The 17,025-nt window shown below is 54.3% G+C and overlaps 7 protein-coding genes across 7 annotated transcripts; 4 read left to right on the plus strand and 3 right to left on the minus strand.

Annotated features, from left to right (window-relative positions):
• Positions 1–27: 27 nt before the first annotated feature.
• On the minus strand, positions 28–2,020 carry SNOG_09843 (hypothetical protein; the record flags this gene model as incomplete). The annotated part of the gene is made up of 5 exons (XM_001800077.1): positions 1,915–2,020; positions 1,670–1,863; positions 876–1,620; positions 233–827; positions 28–180 (listed from the first exon to the last, which is right to left on the minus strand). The coding sequence occupies exons 1-5, from the start codon at positions 1,977–1,979 to the stop codon at positions 28–30; spliced, it is 1,752 nt and encodes a 583-aa protein (XP_001800129.1). The 5' UTR covers positions 1,980–2,020.
• A 415-nt stretch (positions 2,021–2,435) lies between these two features.
• Positions 2,436–3,290, plus strand: SNOG_09844 (hypothetical protein; the record flags this gene model as incomplete). The annotated part of the gene is made up of 2 exons (XM_001800078.1): positions 2,436–3,047; positions 3,123–3,290. 2 exons carry the CDS (start codon positions 2,436–2,438, stop codon positions 3,288–3,290), a joined length of 780 nt encoding a protein of 259 aa, XP_001800130.1.
• A 1,081-nt stretch (positions 3,291–4,371) lies between these two features.
• On the plus strand, positions 4,372–6,559 carry SNOG_09845 (hypothetical protein; the record flags this gene model as incomplete). The annotated part of the gene is given in 3 exon segments (XM_001800079.1): positions 4,372–4,479; positions 4,756–4,965; positions 4,985–6,559. 3 exon segments carry the CDS (start codon positions 4,372–4,374, stop codon positions 6,350–6,352), a joined length of 1,686 nt encoding a protein of 561 aa, XP_001800131.1. The 3' UTR covers positions 6,353–6,559.
• Positions 6,560–7,033: 474 nt separating this feature from the next.
• SNOG_09846 (hypothetical protein) lies at positions 7,034–8,337 on the plus strand (the record flags this gene model as incomplete). Its single annotated transcript, XM_001800080.1, has 3 exons — positions 7,034–7,189; positions 7,259–7,903; positions 8,209–8,337. 3 exons carry the CDS (start codon positions 7,034–7,036, stop codon positions 8,335–8,337), a joined length of 930 nt encoding a protein of 309 aa, XP_001800132.1.
• A 682-nt stretch (positions 8,338–9,019) lies between these two features.
• Positions 9,020–9,163, minus strand: SNOG_09847 (hypothetical protein; the record flags this gene model as incomplete). Its single annotated transcript, XM_001800081.1, has 2 exons — positions 9,020–9,050; positions 9,096–9,163. 2 exons carry the CDS (start codon positions 9,161–9,163, stop codon positions 9,020–9,022), a joined length of 99 nt encoding a protein of 32 aa, XP_001800133.1.
• Positions 9,164–10,151: 988 nt separating this feature from the next.
• SNOG_09848 (hypothetical protein) lies at positions 10,152–14,805 on the plus strand (the record flags this gene model as incomplete). The annotated part of the gene is made up of 7 exons (XM_001800082.1): positions 10,152–10,335; positions 10,409–10,528; positions 10,549–12,006; positions 12,102–13,091; positions 13,214–13,354; positions 13,402–14,754; positions 14,795–14,805. The coding sequence occupies 7 exons, from the start codon at positions 10,152–10,154 to the stop codon at positions 14,803–14,805; spliced, it is 4,257 nt and encodes a 1,418-aa protein (XP_001800134.1).
• Positions 14,806–15,319: 514 nt separating this feature from the next.
• Positions 15,320–16,596, minus strand: SNOG_09849 (hypothetical protein; the record flags this gene model as incomplete). The annotated part of the gene is made up of 4 exons (XM_001800083.1): positions 15,320–15,615; positions 15,670–15,783; positions 15,991–16,268; positions 16,409–16,596. The coding sequence occupies 4 exons, from the start codon at positions 16,594–16,596 to the stop codon at positions 15,320–15,322; spliced, it is 876 nt and encodes a 291-aa protein (XP_001800135.1).
• Positions 16,597–17,025: the final 429 nt, after the last annotated feature.

Raw genomic sequence — 17,025 nt, forward strand, 5'->3', positions numbered from 1 at the left:
AATTAATAAACGGCACACTCATGCTACCTATCGACCCATGCGGATGACACCTGCGTGCACGAGCTTCTGCACCTTAGAGCGGATGTCTGGGTTCTTGAGATGCTCCTGGAGCGCCGCTGGATCCTCCTTGGCCTGTTGGAGGATGCTGTTCATGATCGGGTCTTGTAGGATGCTGACAATCTAGAAACTGTGTAAGCAGTTGGAGTCTATAGTAGTGTGATGGAGTGCTTACCTCCGGATCCCGCTGGATGCGCTCCATGGTCTGCTGCTCCGTCTCGCCCTCGCGCGCGGCATACTGTGCTTGAAGAGCCTTAGTCTCCTGTTGTTGAATCTCCCTCGCGTTCTTGCCATCCTTGTCATGCGCAGCAGCTTCTGCGCATACATCAGCACACTTGCTGTATTCGCGCATGGTGAAATACGCCTGGGCTTTTCGCAGATACGCTCGGATGAAGTCGGGGTCGCGTTTGATGGCTTCATCGCAGTCTTGAACGGCGGAAGGGAACTCAAGAAGCTTGATGAAACAGGCGGCACGGTTTGAGTATCCTCGAGGATCGTCTGGTGCACGCTTGATCATTTCAGAGTATGCTTCAACCGCAGCAGGCCAGTCTGACTCCTTGAACTTCGCATTGCCTAGTTCACGAGCCTTCTCTGCTTCCTCTGGGCTGATATACGATTCTCTCTCCTTTATGATCTTTGCTTTTTCTGCTGCTCGTAGCTTGGCGAGGACTTCGGGTGTGCGGTGTTCGGTCTGGGCTTTCTGGTAGAAGAGAATGGCGTTGGCGAGGTCGCCGAGCTTCTCGTAGGCGGTACCAATGCGTGCAAATGCTCTATTCTGTCTTAGCGAGGGCTCTCGATCCATGTTAAAGACAACTTACTTCGCAACGATCTTGAAGTCTGCGTAGACTTCGCGGCCATAATCGACAGCTTCCTGGCAAGCCTTGATGCAGCCTTCATAGTCACCTTTTTCGAACCTTGCAGCTCCTTCGTTGGTCTTGTATGCAATATCCTTGTGTGTCTCCCATGCTGAAGTGTAATTCTCGATGGCCTCGTCAAATTGTCGCTTCTTGTAGAACTCGGTACCCTTCTTCTTCAGCTCATCGGCTTTGATCTTTGCCTCCTTGGCAGCCTTGTCTTCCTCGGTCTCCTCCGGTTCTGGCTCCGGTTCTGGCTCGGGAGCCTTCTTGGGCTGTTCCGGAGCAGGCCGTGCATCCGGCATCTCAACATCCTCCTCAACGTCCCGCGATGCAGCACCGCCCTGTTCCCCGGCTCCTCCAGGCCCGCCAAACTGCATGTCGATACCCAACATTACGCTCATGACCTGCAAGAAGCGCGGGTCTTGCATGTACGAGCCAACAGCATTCGGGTTGGACTTGAGCTGCTGGAGCTTGTTCATGAAGTCAGGGTCTGCGAGGTACGACGCCGTCTTGGGGTTGTTGGCGAGTTTCTGGATCATGTTCGGGTCGTTGAACATGCCACCGAGTCCTGCGGAAGGATCTCCACCCAGTCCATCAGCTCGCGCCTCGGCCTCCACTGCGCGCTTTACAGCATCGAGTCCAGACTTGGCCTGTGCATTGTTCGGGTCAAGTTTGAGGGCCTCCTCGAAGGCCTCTGTTGCTCCGACTGTACTGTGTCAGTCGCGTCCCTCATTTTTTCCAGACAATTGCCCTACCTAGATCGCCCTCGCCGTGTAGCGCAGTTCCCTTGCGACCCCATCCTTTGGCCCAGTCGGGCTTCAGCTCAGTTGTCTTCGACGCGTCTGCCAGAGCCTTGTCCCAGTCCTTTAATGAGGCATATGCGCCAGAGCGATTCGAGTATAGGACGTGATTCGAAGGGTCAAGCTCGATAGCTTGTGAGAACTTCTCGCTGTAGCGCTGTTAGCAAATACATCACCGAATACACATGCGGGGAACGTACATGGACTCGGTGAACTTCTTCTCGGCAAAGAGTTTGTTGCCTTCCGCTTTTAGTGCGTCCGCCATGACTGTGAGTATGTGCTGATTACAAGAAAATCTGGATCAGTAGTCGCAGCTTTGTTAGTGAGTAGGCCGCAGTTGTGATTGCAGAAATACTTTGGCTACTATGGAGCTAGAAGCTTCGACTGAGGCTCTCACGCGGGGTCCGTGCGTCCGTGCGCGCTTCTGGAAGGGCGTCATACCAGTGCACCTCCACCTTGGATAATTTAGTTCCCATAGCCTTTTTGTAGACACGCAAAGGGCTTAACATAGCCCCGACTCGCGAAGAAGTTAAGACCTCCAGGTCTGCCAAGCAATTTGTATTTATCGTCAAACTGCATAGTCAAGTCAGCTCCCTCGAGTCGACAACGGCTTGAATACATCGTTTGCGCCACAACCATAGCTTCTTCAAGTTCCTGGCCCGGATACCTGCCCGTCGATCAATATCTTCCCCGAAATTCTGTCTCCGGCACTGCCTACAGCATGACGCAAGTCGTCCGACAGTCAGTATGGGATGCGCAGCTGGCTCTCAGCGAGCATTGCGACAAGATTATGGTACAGAACCTCGAGGTTACTGTCAATGCTGGAAAAGATGTTTGGGGCCGTAACAAACCGCAACGAGCACTGATCAGTGTCATCGTGACCTTGAGCCAGAAGTTCGCCTCGGCTTCGACAACAGACACAGTTGATGAAAGCACAATCCATTATGGTCTTCTGAGCAAGGCTGTCCAGGCGCGGTTACAGACGGCGAGCTCAAGGTGGGAGCCAACAGCCATGTTTTCGACCATTGTTGCGGATGCCGTGAGGGGAATGGCGGGTACGACGCCGATATACGCTATTGAAACAAGTGTCTACTACATCAAAGGTGGCATGTTCGGAGATGGGGTTGGTCACCACACTTCGACGCTGGAGGGCACAAATGTGCGGTCAAGCGTGCTGCATCTGCGAAACGTCCGGATCCCTTGTCTCATTGGCGTCAACTCGAATGAAAGGTTGCAGAAGCAGCCAGTAGTGGTGAATCTGTGGGTCGAATGCCTGCCAGATTTTAGTTCTCGAGCCGACGACTACCCTGAACTGGAGACATTTTTGTTCTCGGTATGTTCGCGCTAGATGGATACCATAGACATGGACACTGACAAAACGCAGCAAATTTCAGCTACTGAATTTCAGACCCTGGAGAGCATGCTCGAATGGACAATCCAGCAGCTCAGGCAGCATTTCTTCACAAAAGCTGAGGACCAGGATCTAGTCCTGAGGCTCAGAATCGAGAAGCCACTTGCTGTTCCGTTTGCGGACGCTCCCGCTGTCGAGATAACGCGTCCAGTGCGCTTGGCTTGATACGAAGGGTGTGTGTACGTAGCGTAGGGATAGGCGCATGTCGCATGTCGCATGTCGCATATCGCATGTCAGTTGAGACGGGCGGGTCTTGCTGGACAGGAACCTGAACTCGAAGGCGGCGACCCCACGTGGGACTAGCGAGGATCGGGAGTGAAGAGGTTGCCGACTGGTGCAAATGTCCACCGCCCTTCTCCGAGAAGCGGCGCAATCAGGGTCCATCTGGCCAGGCAATTATCTTTGAATGCACATGCACTACAGATCCGCATCTCCCATTTGCCACACTCCGGGTTTTCGCCCATGGTCTTCGGTCTGGGGCAATTGTTGAGCGAAGTGCTGCCACCGCAGTCGAGCATGCAACCAGACAGGCCGTCTGATCCCTGCTAGCGCGGGCCAGACGAGGGGCTGAAAACATGGAGGCCATAGCTCCCATTGAAATTTTACCCCAACAATTGTGCATCGTGAATCTGTCGAGGGCCCGCCGGTTGTACTCGTAGTCAATTGCAGGTTCACAGATTCGGGTAGCCACGGGACGGGTGTGAAAAGTCTCAGAGATAGCTACACTGTGGGCCATGGGCGTAGGAGACCAAACAGGATGGTGGGGTAAGTATGGGCAAGCATGCAGTAATCGACGATTGGATAAGGCTATGCGGTGAGGGCACAGCATGAAACATGGACGTGGTCTGCAAGAATAGAGTTCTGGCTGTTTTCCTTTTGTTCGAGTAGGGCAACGAGGAACAGTCACGTACCTAGGTAGACATTCGCGGCAGCAGCGGACTGATTCGAGCATCACAATGTGTTGAGAACCTCCAAGCCGGGGCAGGAACTGATCACCGAGCGTTGCCACGGCCTTCAGCTAGCAGATAGGCACTGCGTATAAAATACGCCATATCCAAGGCCATTTGCACAAACTGCAGTCACCCCAGTTCGTCCTGCTGGTTCGAGGCACGTTCTTGCCCCACGTCTACACCGCGCCAACACAGACCCTGAGACTCCTGTTGCTTTAAGACCAGACCGCTGTCCTCGCTGATCTGCTCTACTCTCCTCCTCCTCACCTTTTACCTCTACCCCACACAGACACATCATGGCCTCTCGCGCAATCCCGTCGCACCTCAAGCCTTCCTCTGCCGCTGGCAAGGATGAGGGCGGCTTCAACTCGCAGCGCCACCACGGCAAGTCGCAGTCCCACGTGGTAAGCAGGCCCCTTGTTCATACGGTGTTGCAATTGCAACAGCAGTCTTCTCTTCTGCATGCTGGTCTTTACCAGCTTGTTGCATTATTCTTTTGGCGAATGCTTCTACAAAGCTCTGCTCGAACAGCTGTTGAGAGCTGCATGGCCTCCTTTGTTCCACGCGCAGCCCCACTCCCACGGCTAGCACCTTCTCCATCGCCGATTCAGGAAATGCAACGCATTCCAAGAAGCTGTTTGACGGAAAATGAGCAGCCTGCTAACCACCCAAACATGTAGGCCTTCGAGAACACATCCACCAACGTTGCAGCTTCGCAGATGCGAAATGCCCTCAACAAGCTCGCCGACACGGTCGAGGACCCCGCCGAGAAGAAGGTGAGCCTCATGCCCAAGCACACCCCGCTGTATCTCATGGATTCTCGGCGAGACTCGCATGAGCTTCTCGCCGCCAGTGACGGATATGGCAAAGTGCACGTACGTCACGCGAACGTACGCTGACCCCGCATAGTACTTCGAGACGGAAATGGACAACTTCTTCGCCCTGTTCCGACGATACCTTAACGACAAGGCCAAGGGCACCGCCATTGACTGGAACCGCATCGCGCCCCCGAAGGCCGAGCAGGTCGTCAACTACGATGACTTGGCCAACTCCGAGGCCGTCGAATACCTAAACAAGTTGGCCGTCGTCAAGCTCAACGGTGGTCTCGGTACCTCCATGGGCTGCGTTGGCCCCAAGTCGGTCATCGAGGTCCGCGATGGCATGTCTTTCCTCGATTTGTCAGTACGCCAGATTGAGTACCTCAACCGCACATACGATGTCAACGTGCCGTTCGTCCTGATGAACTCGTTCAACACCGACACCGACACGGCAAGCATCATCAAGAAGTACGAGGGACACAACATCGACATCCTCACCTTCAACCAGTCGCGCTACCCACGTATTCTCAAGGATTCGCTGCTGCCCGCGCCCAAGAACAACGCCTCAGACATTGCCAACTGGTACCCTCCGGGTCACGGTGACGTTTTCGAGTCGCTGTACAACACTGGCATGCTCGACAAGCTCCTTGAGCGTGGCATTGAGATTATTTTCTTGTCCAACGCTGATAACTTGGGTGCTGTCGTCGATCTCCGTATCCTCCAGCACATGGTCGACTCCAAGGCTGAGTACATTATGGAGCTGACCGACAAGACCAAGGCTGACGTCAAGGGTGGTACCATCATCGACTACGAGGGCTCCGTCCGTCTGCTTGAAATTGCTCAGGTCCCCAAGGAGCACGTCAACGAGTTCAAGTCGATCAAGAAGTTCAAGTACTTCAACACCAACAACATCTGGATGGACGTAGCTGCTATCAAGCGCGTCGTCGAGGCCAACGAGCTTGCCATGGAGATCATTCCCAATGGCAAGTCCATCCCTGCCGACAAGAAGGGCGAGGCCGATATCTCTGTTCTGCAGCTCGAGACGGCTGTTGGTGCCGCTATCAAGCACTTCAAGAATGCACACGGTGTCAATGTCCCCAGGCGGCGATTCTTGCCCGTCAAGACCTGCTCAGATCTCATGCTCGTCAAGTCTGACCTCTACACCCTCCAGCACGGCCAGCTGGTGATTGATCCCAACCGCTTCGGCCCTGCCCCCTTGATCAAGCTTGGCAGCGATTTCAAGAAGGTGTCGAGCTTCCAGTCTCGCATTCCTTCCATCCCCAAGATTGTCGAGCTTGACCATCTTACCATTACCGGACCGGTTAACCTCGGCCGCGGTGTTACGCTCAAGGGTACTGTCATCATTGTTGCGACCGAGGGCTCAACGATCGACATCCCCCCGGGTTCCGTTCTGGAGAACGTGGTCGTCCAGGGTTCGCTGAGGTTGCTCGAGCACTAAGCGTGTCGATAGCGTTTTTGCAGTTTCGAGTAGATATACGAGGATAAAGATCTCCCTTGGGCGATCGATCATGAGGGATGACATACATGCATTTAACAGTAGCTGATGAAAATAATTCTCGAGGATACTAGGAGGCGTCAGAAGGTGCACGCTCCTGACACCTCGCAACCGTAATAGACAAAATCAATCTACATACCCAGCATCAAATTTGTCCCAACATGTTGCTCAAACTGTGTCTTGTTCCGATTGCTGCCTGATAAATTTCCGGGTGCTCAGCCTTGCGGCCCACTCGGGCGGTCCTGCACATGCCCAACGGTGATGTCAGACACGAGAACCATCACAGGCCACCGAGCCGCGAACCAGAGGCATCCGCTGTCAACAGGTTCCTGCGCGTGGTAAGGGCGCAGCCGTCCAGTCAGCTGCGTGGCGCATGTCTGGCATGCATTTGCCTTGAGACAGGCCGTCGTCGTGCCTTGAATACAAATGCATAAGCAGCGGCTCCTCCCTGCCCATCGCGTTCCGCATATCGCGTTGCACGACTTCAAGGATCATCCATCCGCGGGGCATCTCGGTCTCGGTGCCACGCCCCAGCTTCACGAGCGCCCAACCTCCCTTGGTCTGCACGAGCGTACGCATATGACCCGGCCTGGAGCGCTTCGACTGTAGGCGCCAATCGATGATATGGCTTCAGAAGCGCACCAGAATCAAGAGCAGCATGCTGCCAACATAGACGCGACGCACCGTGAAGCTTACGAGTACTGGGGCTACCTATTCAAACCAGACAAATGCGGCACACCACTCTTAGACCGCCTGCTCAAGGGGATTGCAGACCTGATTGTAAGTTGTGGAACGTTCAAGGCGCGCATAGCTATGGCAGCGGCCCCATTGCTGACCATGCCACTGTAGAGCCGCAAGTTCGAACCCAGCGAATCGCCAGACCTCACCCCGTCGCAAATCGCAGCCTGGTATCGCGACATAGGCGGCAACTACGACGTCCTCTTCAAAGACACGCCGCCGTCTTCGATCGCATTCATCTATCGCTCTCTCGGCGCATTCCACAGCCTGCAACCCGCCCCGACTGACGACGGCTATTCTGCTCCAAGCATACCTGCGCTCAAGAAGCAGGGTTTCGTGACATGGCAGACGATACAACTGCTATTGGGCCCAGAAGAGCATGTGCCCTTCTTGCAGCGGGCGGTGGAAAAGTACGACGTGGTGGATCCAGCATCGGGCGGCCTCTTCCCCAAAGTGCTGCCCAAAGAGTGCTTTCCAGACAAGCCAGACGACGCAATGGAGACTTGGTACGAAGGTGTTGCTACCAGACTCAAGAGAGAAGCAGAAGAAGAGGCGGCCAGGGCACACATAGCTGCTGAAGCAGGCCCGCGAATCTCGACCGACGGAGATGGTTCTTCTGCTGACGAGCGCAATGGCGCTTTCAAGTACTTCGAAGACCCCATGTACCGCAAAGCTCGACCTCGACCGGGCTTCATGCGCCATGTATCCAAACAAGACGCAATCTACCCCATCGGCGCCGAGGCAGTCACGTCCAGAGTAAGGCACATGCTGAACCCTTTCAAAAACAGGAAAAAGAGCATACCGGGGCGGTACGACAGCGATAGCCATTCTGACGAAGATGCGACCCCAACCGCAACCAACCCGCCGTCATCACGATATAGCGTGCACAAGCGTCCTCGAAGACCCCGACGAGACGACTCGCTGCCAGACACAGACTCGGAGTCAGACGAGGAGCACCTACCTTCGCCACGTCGGACGCCAGAGCTGCCACCACGCAGGCCTCAAGACCCCACGCCGCCTCGCGACTACTTCCCCACTTACTACGAAGGCGATCGTCGCAGTTCACACGCGCAGTATCCGGGAAGTCGGTCGTCTTCCAAAGCAACATCCCCGCAACCAGTATATGGGCCAACAAAGTCGCCTTTGTTTGCGACTCAAGTGGCGCAAATGGAGGCGCGGAATCATTATGACAGAAGGCCCACAATGCCTGCACGGGTAACAAATTACAGACCTGTTCCACAGAATCTCAGGTGGGCCGGTCCTGTCAGTCCGCCACGAGAGGCTGACCCGCCATATTCTCGCGATCACCATCGTGATCGTGACCGCGACCGCGAACGAGATCGAGACCGCGACAGAGAGACAATATCCTACGACATGGGGACGGGCAGCAGCCATCGCTCCCGGCACCGCCGTCGATCGACCGAAGACGCAGCATACCCCCGCGAACGACAAGGGGAACGCGATACAGCCCGAACGCGGAGTCACGATCGCGTGAAAGATGATTGGGACGATCGAGATGCGGGTCGAGACCGAGGCAAGAATGCAGATTGGGAGGACCGGGGGCACTATGATCGGTCGCGAGATCACAGCAGGGAAAGAGATCGGGATCGCAGAATGCACAGGTATGTTCAAGGTGGAGTGCAAGACGGTGTCTCTGGCAGGAGATATCCAGTTGTAAGCGATCCTTACTAAATAGTTTAGCAGGGAGGGCGTAGGGGGAAGACTTGTTCGAATGTTGAAGGAATTCTAGTTTTGAGGGGTCCGCGGAGGAGAGGTTTGATGCCTAGGGCTTCTAGTGCGGACTTGTGGGTCGCGGGAGAATCTGGGGATGGGTCTGGATTTTTTGTGGCGCGAGGTATGGTGTAGCTCAATTCACTCAGGCGCGACTTGCTCTGAGAATTTTCTAGATACCCGTGCAAGTTGCCTTTGACTACTATATAATTCTTACCTGGGTGCATATGTCCATTTTGATGTAGTCATGAAGACCAGTATTGTCACCGCAGCAGACAGCGGCATTGTCTGAGACATAGCACGAGCAGTTTTCAAACAAGTTTCGGATGCGCAGGCGTGTGCACTGTGAAGGTGGTTGATGTACCACGCAGTGGTGTGGCCGGGTAACACATGTGGCGCCAGCGCGCGTGGATGTTGCAGAAGCGAGCCCGTCGATCGATGGCCGCAGAGCTGATGCTTGCTTGCATGGGGCGGGAGATGACAGTTGTCAGCCCATGAGGAGCTTGAATTGCGTCGAACTTGATTATTGTGGCCGAGCATACGTCTGAGTATTGCGTGTCTCTTAATGGTGCGGCGATATGCCCGGTGGTGCCGACGATGCTGACACGTGCTTGAGCAGTAAGACGTGGATCTGTGGACACGACACGTCCGTTGAGCTACGGCTAGCTCTTGATAGTGTCTCGTCGAGGTTCGCTTGTTTGGACAGAGAACCCCTGAGGACCAAATACTGTAATTCAGACGAGAGGTGGCAGTGCAGGCTGATCAGGCTGATCAGACCGGGGGGGAGAGAGCAACACGTCATAATCTCAAGGGTGAACCGGCACGGTGGAAAGCTTCTCTCTTCGGCGCATCGTGGCCGATCAATAGCTCCACAACCTCAACATTGTCAGCAGAGCCATTCACTCACCCATCCACTTGTACATTCATTCATTCGTTCCTTCATTGATCCTCTTAGCGGGCCCAATTGTAGATTTCACCAGCTCAGCCGCACGCAGCAGCAGCTCCGGTGACGCCCAATTGGTGAATCGAGCGAGTGGGGAGGTCAGTGCCAGCCATCTGCGGGAGATGGTAGCATGCGGCTAGACTAACGGAAGCAGGTTTGTGGCTGCACACGATAGCGACCTGGAGCTCGGCGGTGTTTATCTGTTGAGCATTCTCACTGCGACGTGATTTCCGCTTTCTGATCTCCAACTGGGTTGCAAACCGCCCAATTGCACTCCCATCATCTTGCCGCGAAACCACAGCGGGTCGGCGTCTGCTGCTTATTGCCAGCATGGCTACCGAGGCACGCGCCAACGAGCTGAAGTCAGAGGGTGCCTTTGAGGCTGCCCGGGACGCAGATTCGAGTGTCACGGCGCAGCAAGCAGAAAAGACAGCTGTGGATGAAGCTCGCAAAGGCGGCAGCGCAGCTTTCCAGTTCGACCCCGACGCCAGCCCAGAGGAAAAACGCGCCCCAGGCACGAGCACGAGTACCGCCCGGCTTCCACCACGAGCGGAACAAGAATGCCACGGCCTTGGTCTCTGATGCAGACGATTCAGGCGCTCCCCTCCCATACGATCTTCCTACCCCCACCAAGGCCAGCGCCATCGACCCACCAACTGCGAATGGCGAGAAAGAGAATGGCCATGCGCCCAGAGCTCGACGAGGACGCGCGATGGGGGGCGTGTAGGATGGGCCCCCGCGCTTCGGCATGGCCTGGGCTCCGAGGACAAGGACCAGGACGACGGCACAATGCTCGACCACCAGACATGGCTCGAGGGCCGCATAGAAGACAAGTTCTATGGCGACTGGTACCACAACACGGGTGTCATCATCTTCGCCTGTCTAAGCACCTGGGTCATAGGTGTCCTGGGCGGCGGTCTGGGATGGGTTATGATCATCATGGCCGTGTGTGGCACATACTACCGAACCTCGATTCGTCGCGTGCGCCGCAATGCTCGCGACGACCTCAACCGTGAGATGGCCAAAAATAAGCTGGAAACAGACACAGAGAGCCTGGAGTGGATCAACAGCTTCCTAGTCAAGTTTTGGCCAATCTATGCTCCCGTGCTGTGCGACACCATTGTGGGCTCCGTGGACCAGGTGCTGTCGACTTCGACTCCAGCCTTCCTCGACAGCTTGAAGATGAAAACATTTGTGCTTGGAACGAAACCACCGCGACTTGAGCATGTGAAGACGTACCCGAAGACACAGGACGACATTGTGCTCATGGACTGGAAGTTCAGCTTCACGCCAAACGACACGGCTGATCTCACCTCCAGGCAGATCAAGAACAAGATTAATCCCAAGGTGGTGCTGGAGATCCGCATCGGCAAGGGTTTGGTCAGCAAGGGCTTGGATGTCATTGTCGAGGACATGGCTTTCTCCGGCATGATGCGCCTCAAGTTCAAGCTCCAGTTGCCATTCCCGCACATCGAAAAGGTCGAGATGTGCTTCCTGGAGCGCCCAACCATCGACTACGTATGCAAACCTTTGGGCGGTGAGACCTTTGGATTCGACATCAACTTTATTCCCGGTCTTGAGTCGTTCATTCAGGAGCAGATCCACGCCAATCTCGGCCCCATGATGTACGACCCCAACGTCTTCCCCATCGAAATTGCGAAGATGCTTGCAGGCAACCCGGTTGATCAGGCCATTGGTGTGCTTCAAGTCCACTTCCATGGCGCGCAGGGTCTCAAGAACCCCGACAAATTTTCTGGCACTCCCGATCCGTATGCGACTGTGTCGATTAACAACCGCAATGTTCTGGCCAAGACGAAGACGGTGCATGAGAATGCTAATCCTCGCTGGAACGAGACTGTCAATATTATCGTCACTTCCTTGAAAGACTCCTTGACAATCAACCTGTTTGACTACAACGATATCCGAAAGGATAAGGAGCTTGGTACTGCGACATTTGCGCTGGAGCAGCTTGAGGAGGACACTGACCATGAGAACATGCACATTGAGATCATGTCTGGCGGGCGACCACGCGGCATTTTGCAAGCTGATGTGCGCTTCTTCCCCGTTCTTGAGGGCACAACCCTGGATGACGGCACCAAGGAGCCTCCACCAGAGTCACGTACCGGCATCATCAAATTTACCGTTGAGCAAGCCAAAGACATGGACGGCAGCAAGAGCATAGTCGGTCAGCTCAGTCCCTACGCTGTATTGCTTCTCAACGGTCGTGAAGTGCACAAATCGCGTGTCATGAAGCGAACAAACCAGCCCAATCTGGGCCAGACGCGACCAAAGAGATGCTCATCACCGATCGCAAGAAGGCGAAACTTGGTTTAGTAATCAAGGACGACCGTGACCTTGCTGCGGATCCTATACTGGGAACATACCAGATTGCTGTCGACGATATGCTAGAGCTCATGGCAAAGGGTCACGAGTGGTACAATCTTGCCGGAGCGCATACTGGTCGAGTGAAGATGAAGCTCGACTGGAAGCCGGTCGCTTTGAAGGGTTCTTTGGCGTCCGGTGGTTACCTCACTCCTATTGGAGTGATGAGACTTCACTTCCAGAGTGCTCGCGACTTGCGCAACCTGGAGAAGCTGGGCAAGTCTGATCCATATGTTCGCGTTCTGCTCTCTGGCGTCGAGAAGGGTCGGACGGTCACTTTCAAGAACAATCTCAACCCTGACTGGGACGAGGTTGTGTACGTGCCAGTTCACACTGTTCGCGAGAAGTTGACCTTGGAAGTCATGGATGAGGAGAACCTGGGTAAGGATCGCTCCCTTGGCCACATCGAGCTTCTGGCTGGTGATTTCGTTAAGCAAGACGAAAGCGGCGAGTATGTTGCATACGAGCAGAAGCAGCCGATCGCCGGACCTCTTCGAATGGCTGGACACGCTGCGGAGAAAGGCAAGCTGAATTACACCTGCTCATTCTACCCTACATACCCAACCTGGGATCCTGAAGAGGACGAAGAGGAGAAGGAAAAGGCCACCACACCAGAGGGCGCCTCCCGTCCTTTGTCAGTCACTTCCAACGGAAGCAGTGCAGCAAAGGGCCATTCTCGAACTATCTCGACTGCATCAGGAGCGGCCGTCACTCGATCGGAGACGGCAGGAACCATTTCCTCCATGAAGACTGCAAGCTCGCATAAAACTAGTGAAGGCGATCTGGCCAAGGCGCTTGAGCGTAACGAAGAACACCAAGATGAGACAACACCGGAAAAGAAGGCGGTTGAGAAGCTAAAGCTCACTGTTGACGACATTCAGCAGTATGGTAAGCTGCGCCTATCAGGTGGAGATGCGGAGCGATATCGCTGGTTGAGTTGGTCCTCCCCGACCTGCAGCTTTACATCCGTATTTTTATCCTCGTTTTGAGTATGTGCTAACCTCCGATAGAATCTGGTCTACTCGTTTTCAAGCTTATTGACGGCGAGTTCTCGACTACTGGCGCGTATGTCGATGTCCTTATGGATGACATGGCATATGCTAGCTACTCGACTGCGAAAATCAAGAACAGGAACATGACATTCAACGAAGGTACGAATATTGCTGTATCACCTGAGTGCATAGCTGACTTCATACAGTGGGCGATGTTATGATCCGCGAACTTGACTTCTCGAAAATCACTCTTCGGCTTATTGAGCACATCAACAAAGACGGCGATGGCGATGAGGATCATGTTATTGCTAAGCTTACAGGCAACACTGTTGATACGCTCCGAAGGTGCTTGTACACCCCGACTCAATTGATTCTGAAGGACAAGCATGGTCATGACAACAAGATCACCGTCAGCCTCAAGTATATTCCCGTCAAAATGCGGCTGGATCCCAGCGAGTCCTTCAACAACCAGGGCACGCTCCGTGTTGACATTCTCGATGCTGCAGACCTCCCAGCAGCTGACCGCAACGGCTTCTCGGACCCGTATTGCAAGTTCATGCTTAACGATAAGGAGGTGTACAAGACCAAAACGCAGAAGAAGACCCTTCACCCAGCTTGGAACGAGTACTTTGAAGTTCCAGTGCGCAGCCGAACCGCGGCTGACTTCGTCGTGAACGTATACGACTGGGACTTTGGAGACAAGGCCGACTTCTTGGGTAAATCAACCATCAACCTGGAGATATTGGAACCTTTTACGCCTCAAGAGGTTACATTGGGGCTAGACGGAAAGTCGGGTGTCATTCGTCTCCGCATGCTTTTCAAGCCCAACTATGTCGTGCGTTCAAGGCAAGGCTCAAGCACATTCTCAGGGACATTCGCCCTACCAGGAAAAGTTGTCGGTGCACCTGTCAAGGGAGTCGGCAAAGGTGCCGCTCTTGTTGGTGGTGGTGTCGTCCGCGCAGGCACATTCCTCGGCCGTGGCTTTAAGCGCAGGAAGTCGCGTGGCGCTACCGAAGAAGATGGCTCTGACCGGCCTGACTCGTCATCTGGTCGGCCGTCCGCAGATACGCCCATCATATCGATCGAAGGCGACGGCTCTGCCCCCCAGCCTTCACCAAACCACCACCGCCATAAAAGCTGGGGCGCACAAAGTTTCGCTAGCCGCTTCAACGACAGTGGCGCTCCTGGTGGCGGCGAGGCTGGCACTGCTAATATCTCGATCGTCAGCGCTGATGGCTTTCCAGCAAACACCAACATTCGCGTCCACGTTAAGCTTGGCAATAAGGAGCTACACAAGACGGATCATCACAAGACGACTACTGGTAATGTCTCGTTTGACGCTTCAGAGGAAACCTTCAAGGCCTCATGCACAGCCGATGCGTTCTTCAAGATCTCCGTCGTCGACCATAAGAAATTCGGGCGCGACGAGGAACTTGGCGAAGGCACTTTCACTATCGACGACCAGGGCGCTGGTGGCGAGAAAAATGTGGGTGTCGGTAAAGGCATGGTGGTCATCAAGAGCTCTTTTGTGCACGCGGATGCAGCGAGCATGGTTGGGAGTACGAGCCCGAGAGCAGAAAAGAAGGAAAGTACTGGCAGGAAACTGCTGAGTCGAGGTAGAGATAGGAGCAGTGTCACTCCGGGGGCTTAGAAAGCTAGCAGACTGAGGAGGATGAGCGGGTGCGAGAGTCTGTGTGGGGAGAAGCAAGTGGATGAGTGGGTCGACGGTGTTGCGCTCGGGAGCAGGTATAGTTTTGCATAGGGTGTTTGGGGTGGAAGGTAGAAGTGGCGGATATCCTGTGGCCCTGGACTACATTCCTATGAATCTTCCTTTTCCTCTTCTTCTACACTATTTTCTTGTTTATTGTTTTATACCAGTCTAGTCAATGGAATCATGTCAACTTCAGGGGTCCACGTGCTTTCGATCACTTGTGATCTCGAAATGGTCTGAAGGTGAGCTTATTTGCTCTTCATGATGGCACCTCATCTCGCGATTCCTATGCGTATCCTTCAGTGTGTTTTTTTATAAACAAGTCGGTCCACTCTGTTTAATGCAAGTACAGGCTTTCAATTGAACGTACAAGCTTGCATGTATCATGCGCTCTACCAACGTAAAGAACCACATCACGCATAAACATAGCAAAACGGCCCCGCCAACGTATTCGCCGTCTTCCCGATAGTCGTTACCGGCACACCCACATACCCCAAGTCAATCTCATCGCTCAACTCCGCGTTCCGACTCGGCGGCATGTTGTTGAGCGTAATCGTTCCACCGAGCGCATACTGTCTCTTCGCCAGGTCCAGATGCTGCCAGTTGGTGTACGTCCTATCGATCATGGCGTGATGTAGAAAGAAAAAAGGGTCACCTGGGGAAGCGAAGAGATCACCGCCTGGGTCGCCGCCGACGGTGAAGTGGCCGCCTAGGATGGAGGGTTAGTTGCGTTGGGTTAAGGAAATTGTGAGGGATAGGGTACCTGTATGCACGCCGAGGAAGCCGTTGGGGAAATCCCCCTGCATTCTCGTGCTGAAGGAGAGAAAATCGGGGTTCGACTGGATCAGGGAGACGATGTCGCTGTCTTTTGTCCAGCCTGAACTAGCAGGTTTGGAAATATCTCTCCGCAAACAGCGAGGATTATATCCAAGCCCAGTGAACTCGGGGTTCGGCTTGATATCCGCCAGAACTGGAGAAACTGGGCCTAGGTTGACTTGCCAGTCTTTAAATGGCCCTTTCTTTACACACCCGCCGCCATGGCCCGGTGGAATCGACACTCCGCATTGATCCGGCGAAGGCACACATGTGGAATTTCTGCCAGCGATGTACGCGCCGTCTCCACCCAACGACGTCTGAGAGCCATCGAGTGCTGGGGACTTTGCGGGATCGGCGGCCCAGTATGCCCATTGGTAGTACGGCTGCGTTCCCTTGTAGCCGCACTCGTCCTTGAGCGCTCGCTCATACGCCCACGTGAAATACCGATGCCAGGTTAGAAAGTTGCCGGTTCCGTGGATGAAGAGCGTGGAATTGATGTGGGTCGCGACAAAATCATCGTAACGGTTCTTAGCGCCAGCAGCGATACTGCTTGGAGTTCTGGCTGGCTTTTGGGCAAGACATTGAACGGCGTTGATGTAGTCTTTCTTTTCTTTCGGGGATAGAGTACTCCTAGTCGCACATCAGCGGAGAAATGGTATGTGTGGTGGGAGAAGACAGGTACGCACCACTCTTTCCTGACAGCTGCGTTCTTCAAGGTACATGTCGTTGTTGGATAAGGATTCTTCGAGTAATATTCCCTGAGATTCTGCATCCCGGTGACTAATAATTCATCGCTCTTATAGCCTGGCCGCCTCTCGGAAGGCACTGCAGCTGCGGAGACGCTGAGGACAGCGGCGATCACTGCGATCTTCATGGTGGCGAAGGATTTTCAAGACCGGCTACCTGGTACGCGTAACGCGAGGGAGTAAGCAACAAGCAGTACAGTCTGATTTATACCTACTATAATGTCAGCATATCATATCCAGACGCCCAAAAGGACTTTATCCACTAACTCCATACGCCCAGAACGTGCCGGATGCGACCTCGCTTCAGCAGGACAGGTAACGCCCTGCATATACGATCCGCATTCCACACAAGGTTATATGTCACTGGCCACGGCAAAATTGAAGTTTTTCTCGAGATCTGAGGATTTTAGTACGTGTAGTACAACGGTCATGACTGCCTAATGAAGTGTTAGCTCCGCGGATCTAGAGGCGCCACGGCACGCAGCTGATGCAGATGTTTGTGGCTCTTCTGCACGGAGAGGCGGATTGATCGTCCCGCGGATCTAAATCGCAGGAAT

The sequence above is a fragment of the Parastagonospora nodorum genome (assembly GCF_000146915.1).
Source record: "Parastagonospora nodorum SN15 chromosome Unknown scaffold_15, whole genome shotgun sequence".
Taxonomy (NCBI): Eukaryota; Fungi; Ascomycota; class Dothideomycetes; order Pleosporales; family Phaeosphaeriaceae; genus Parastagonospora; species Parastagonospora nodorum.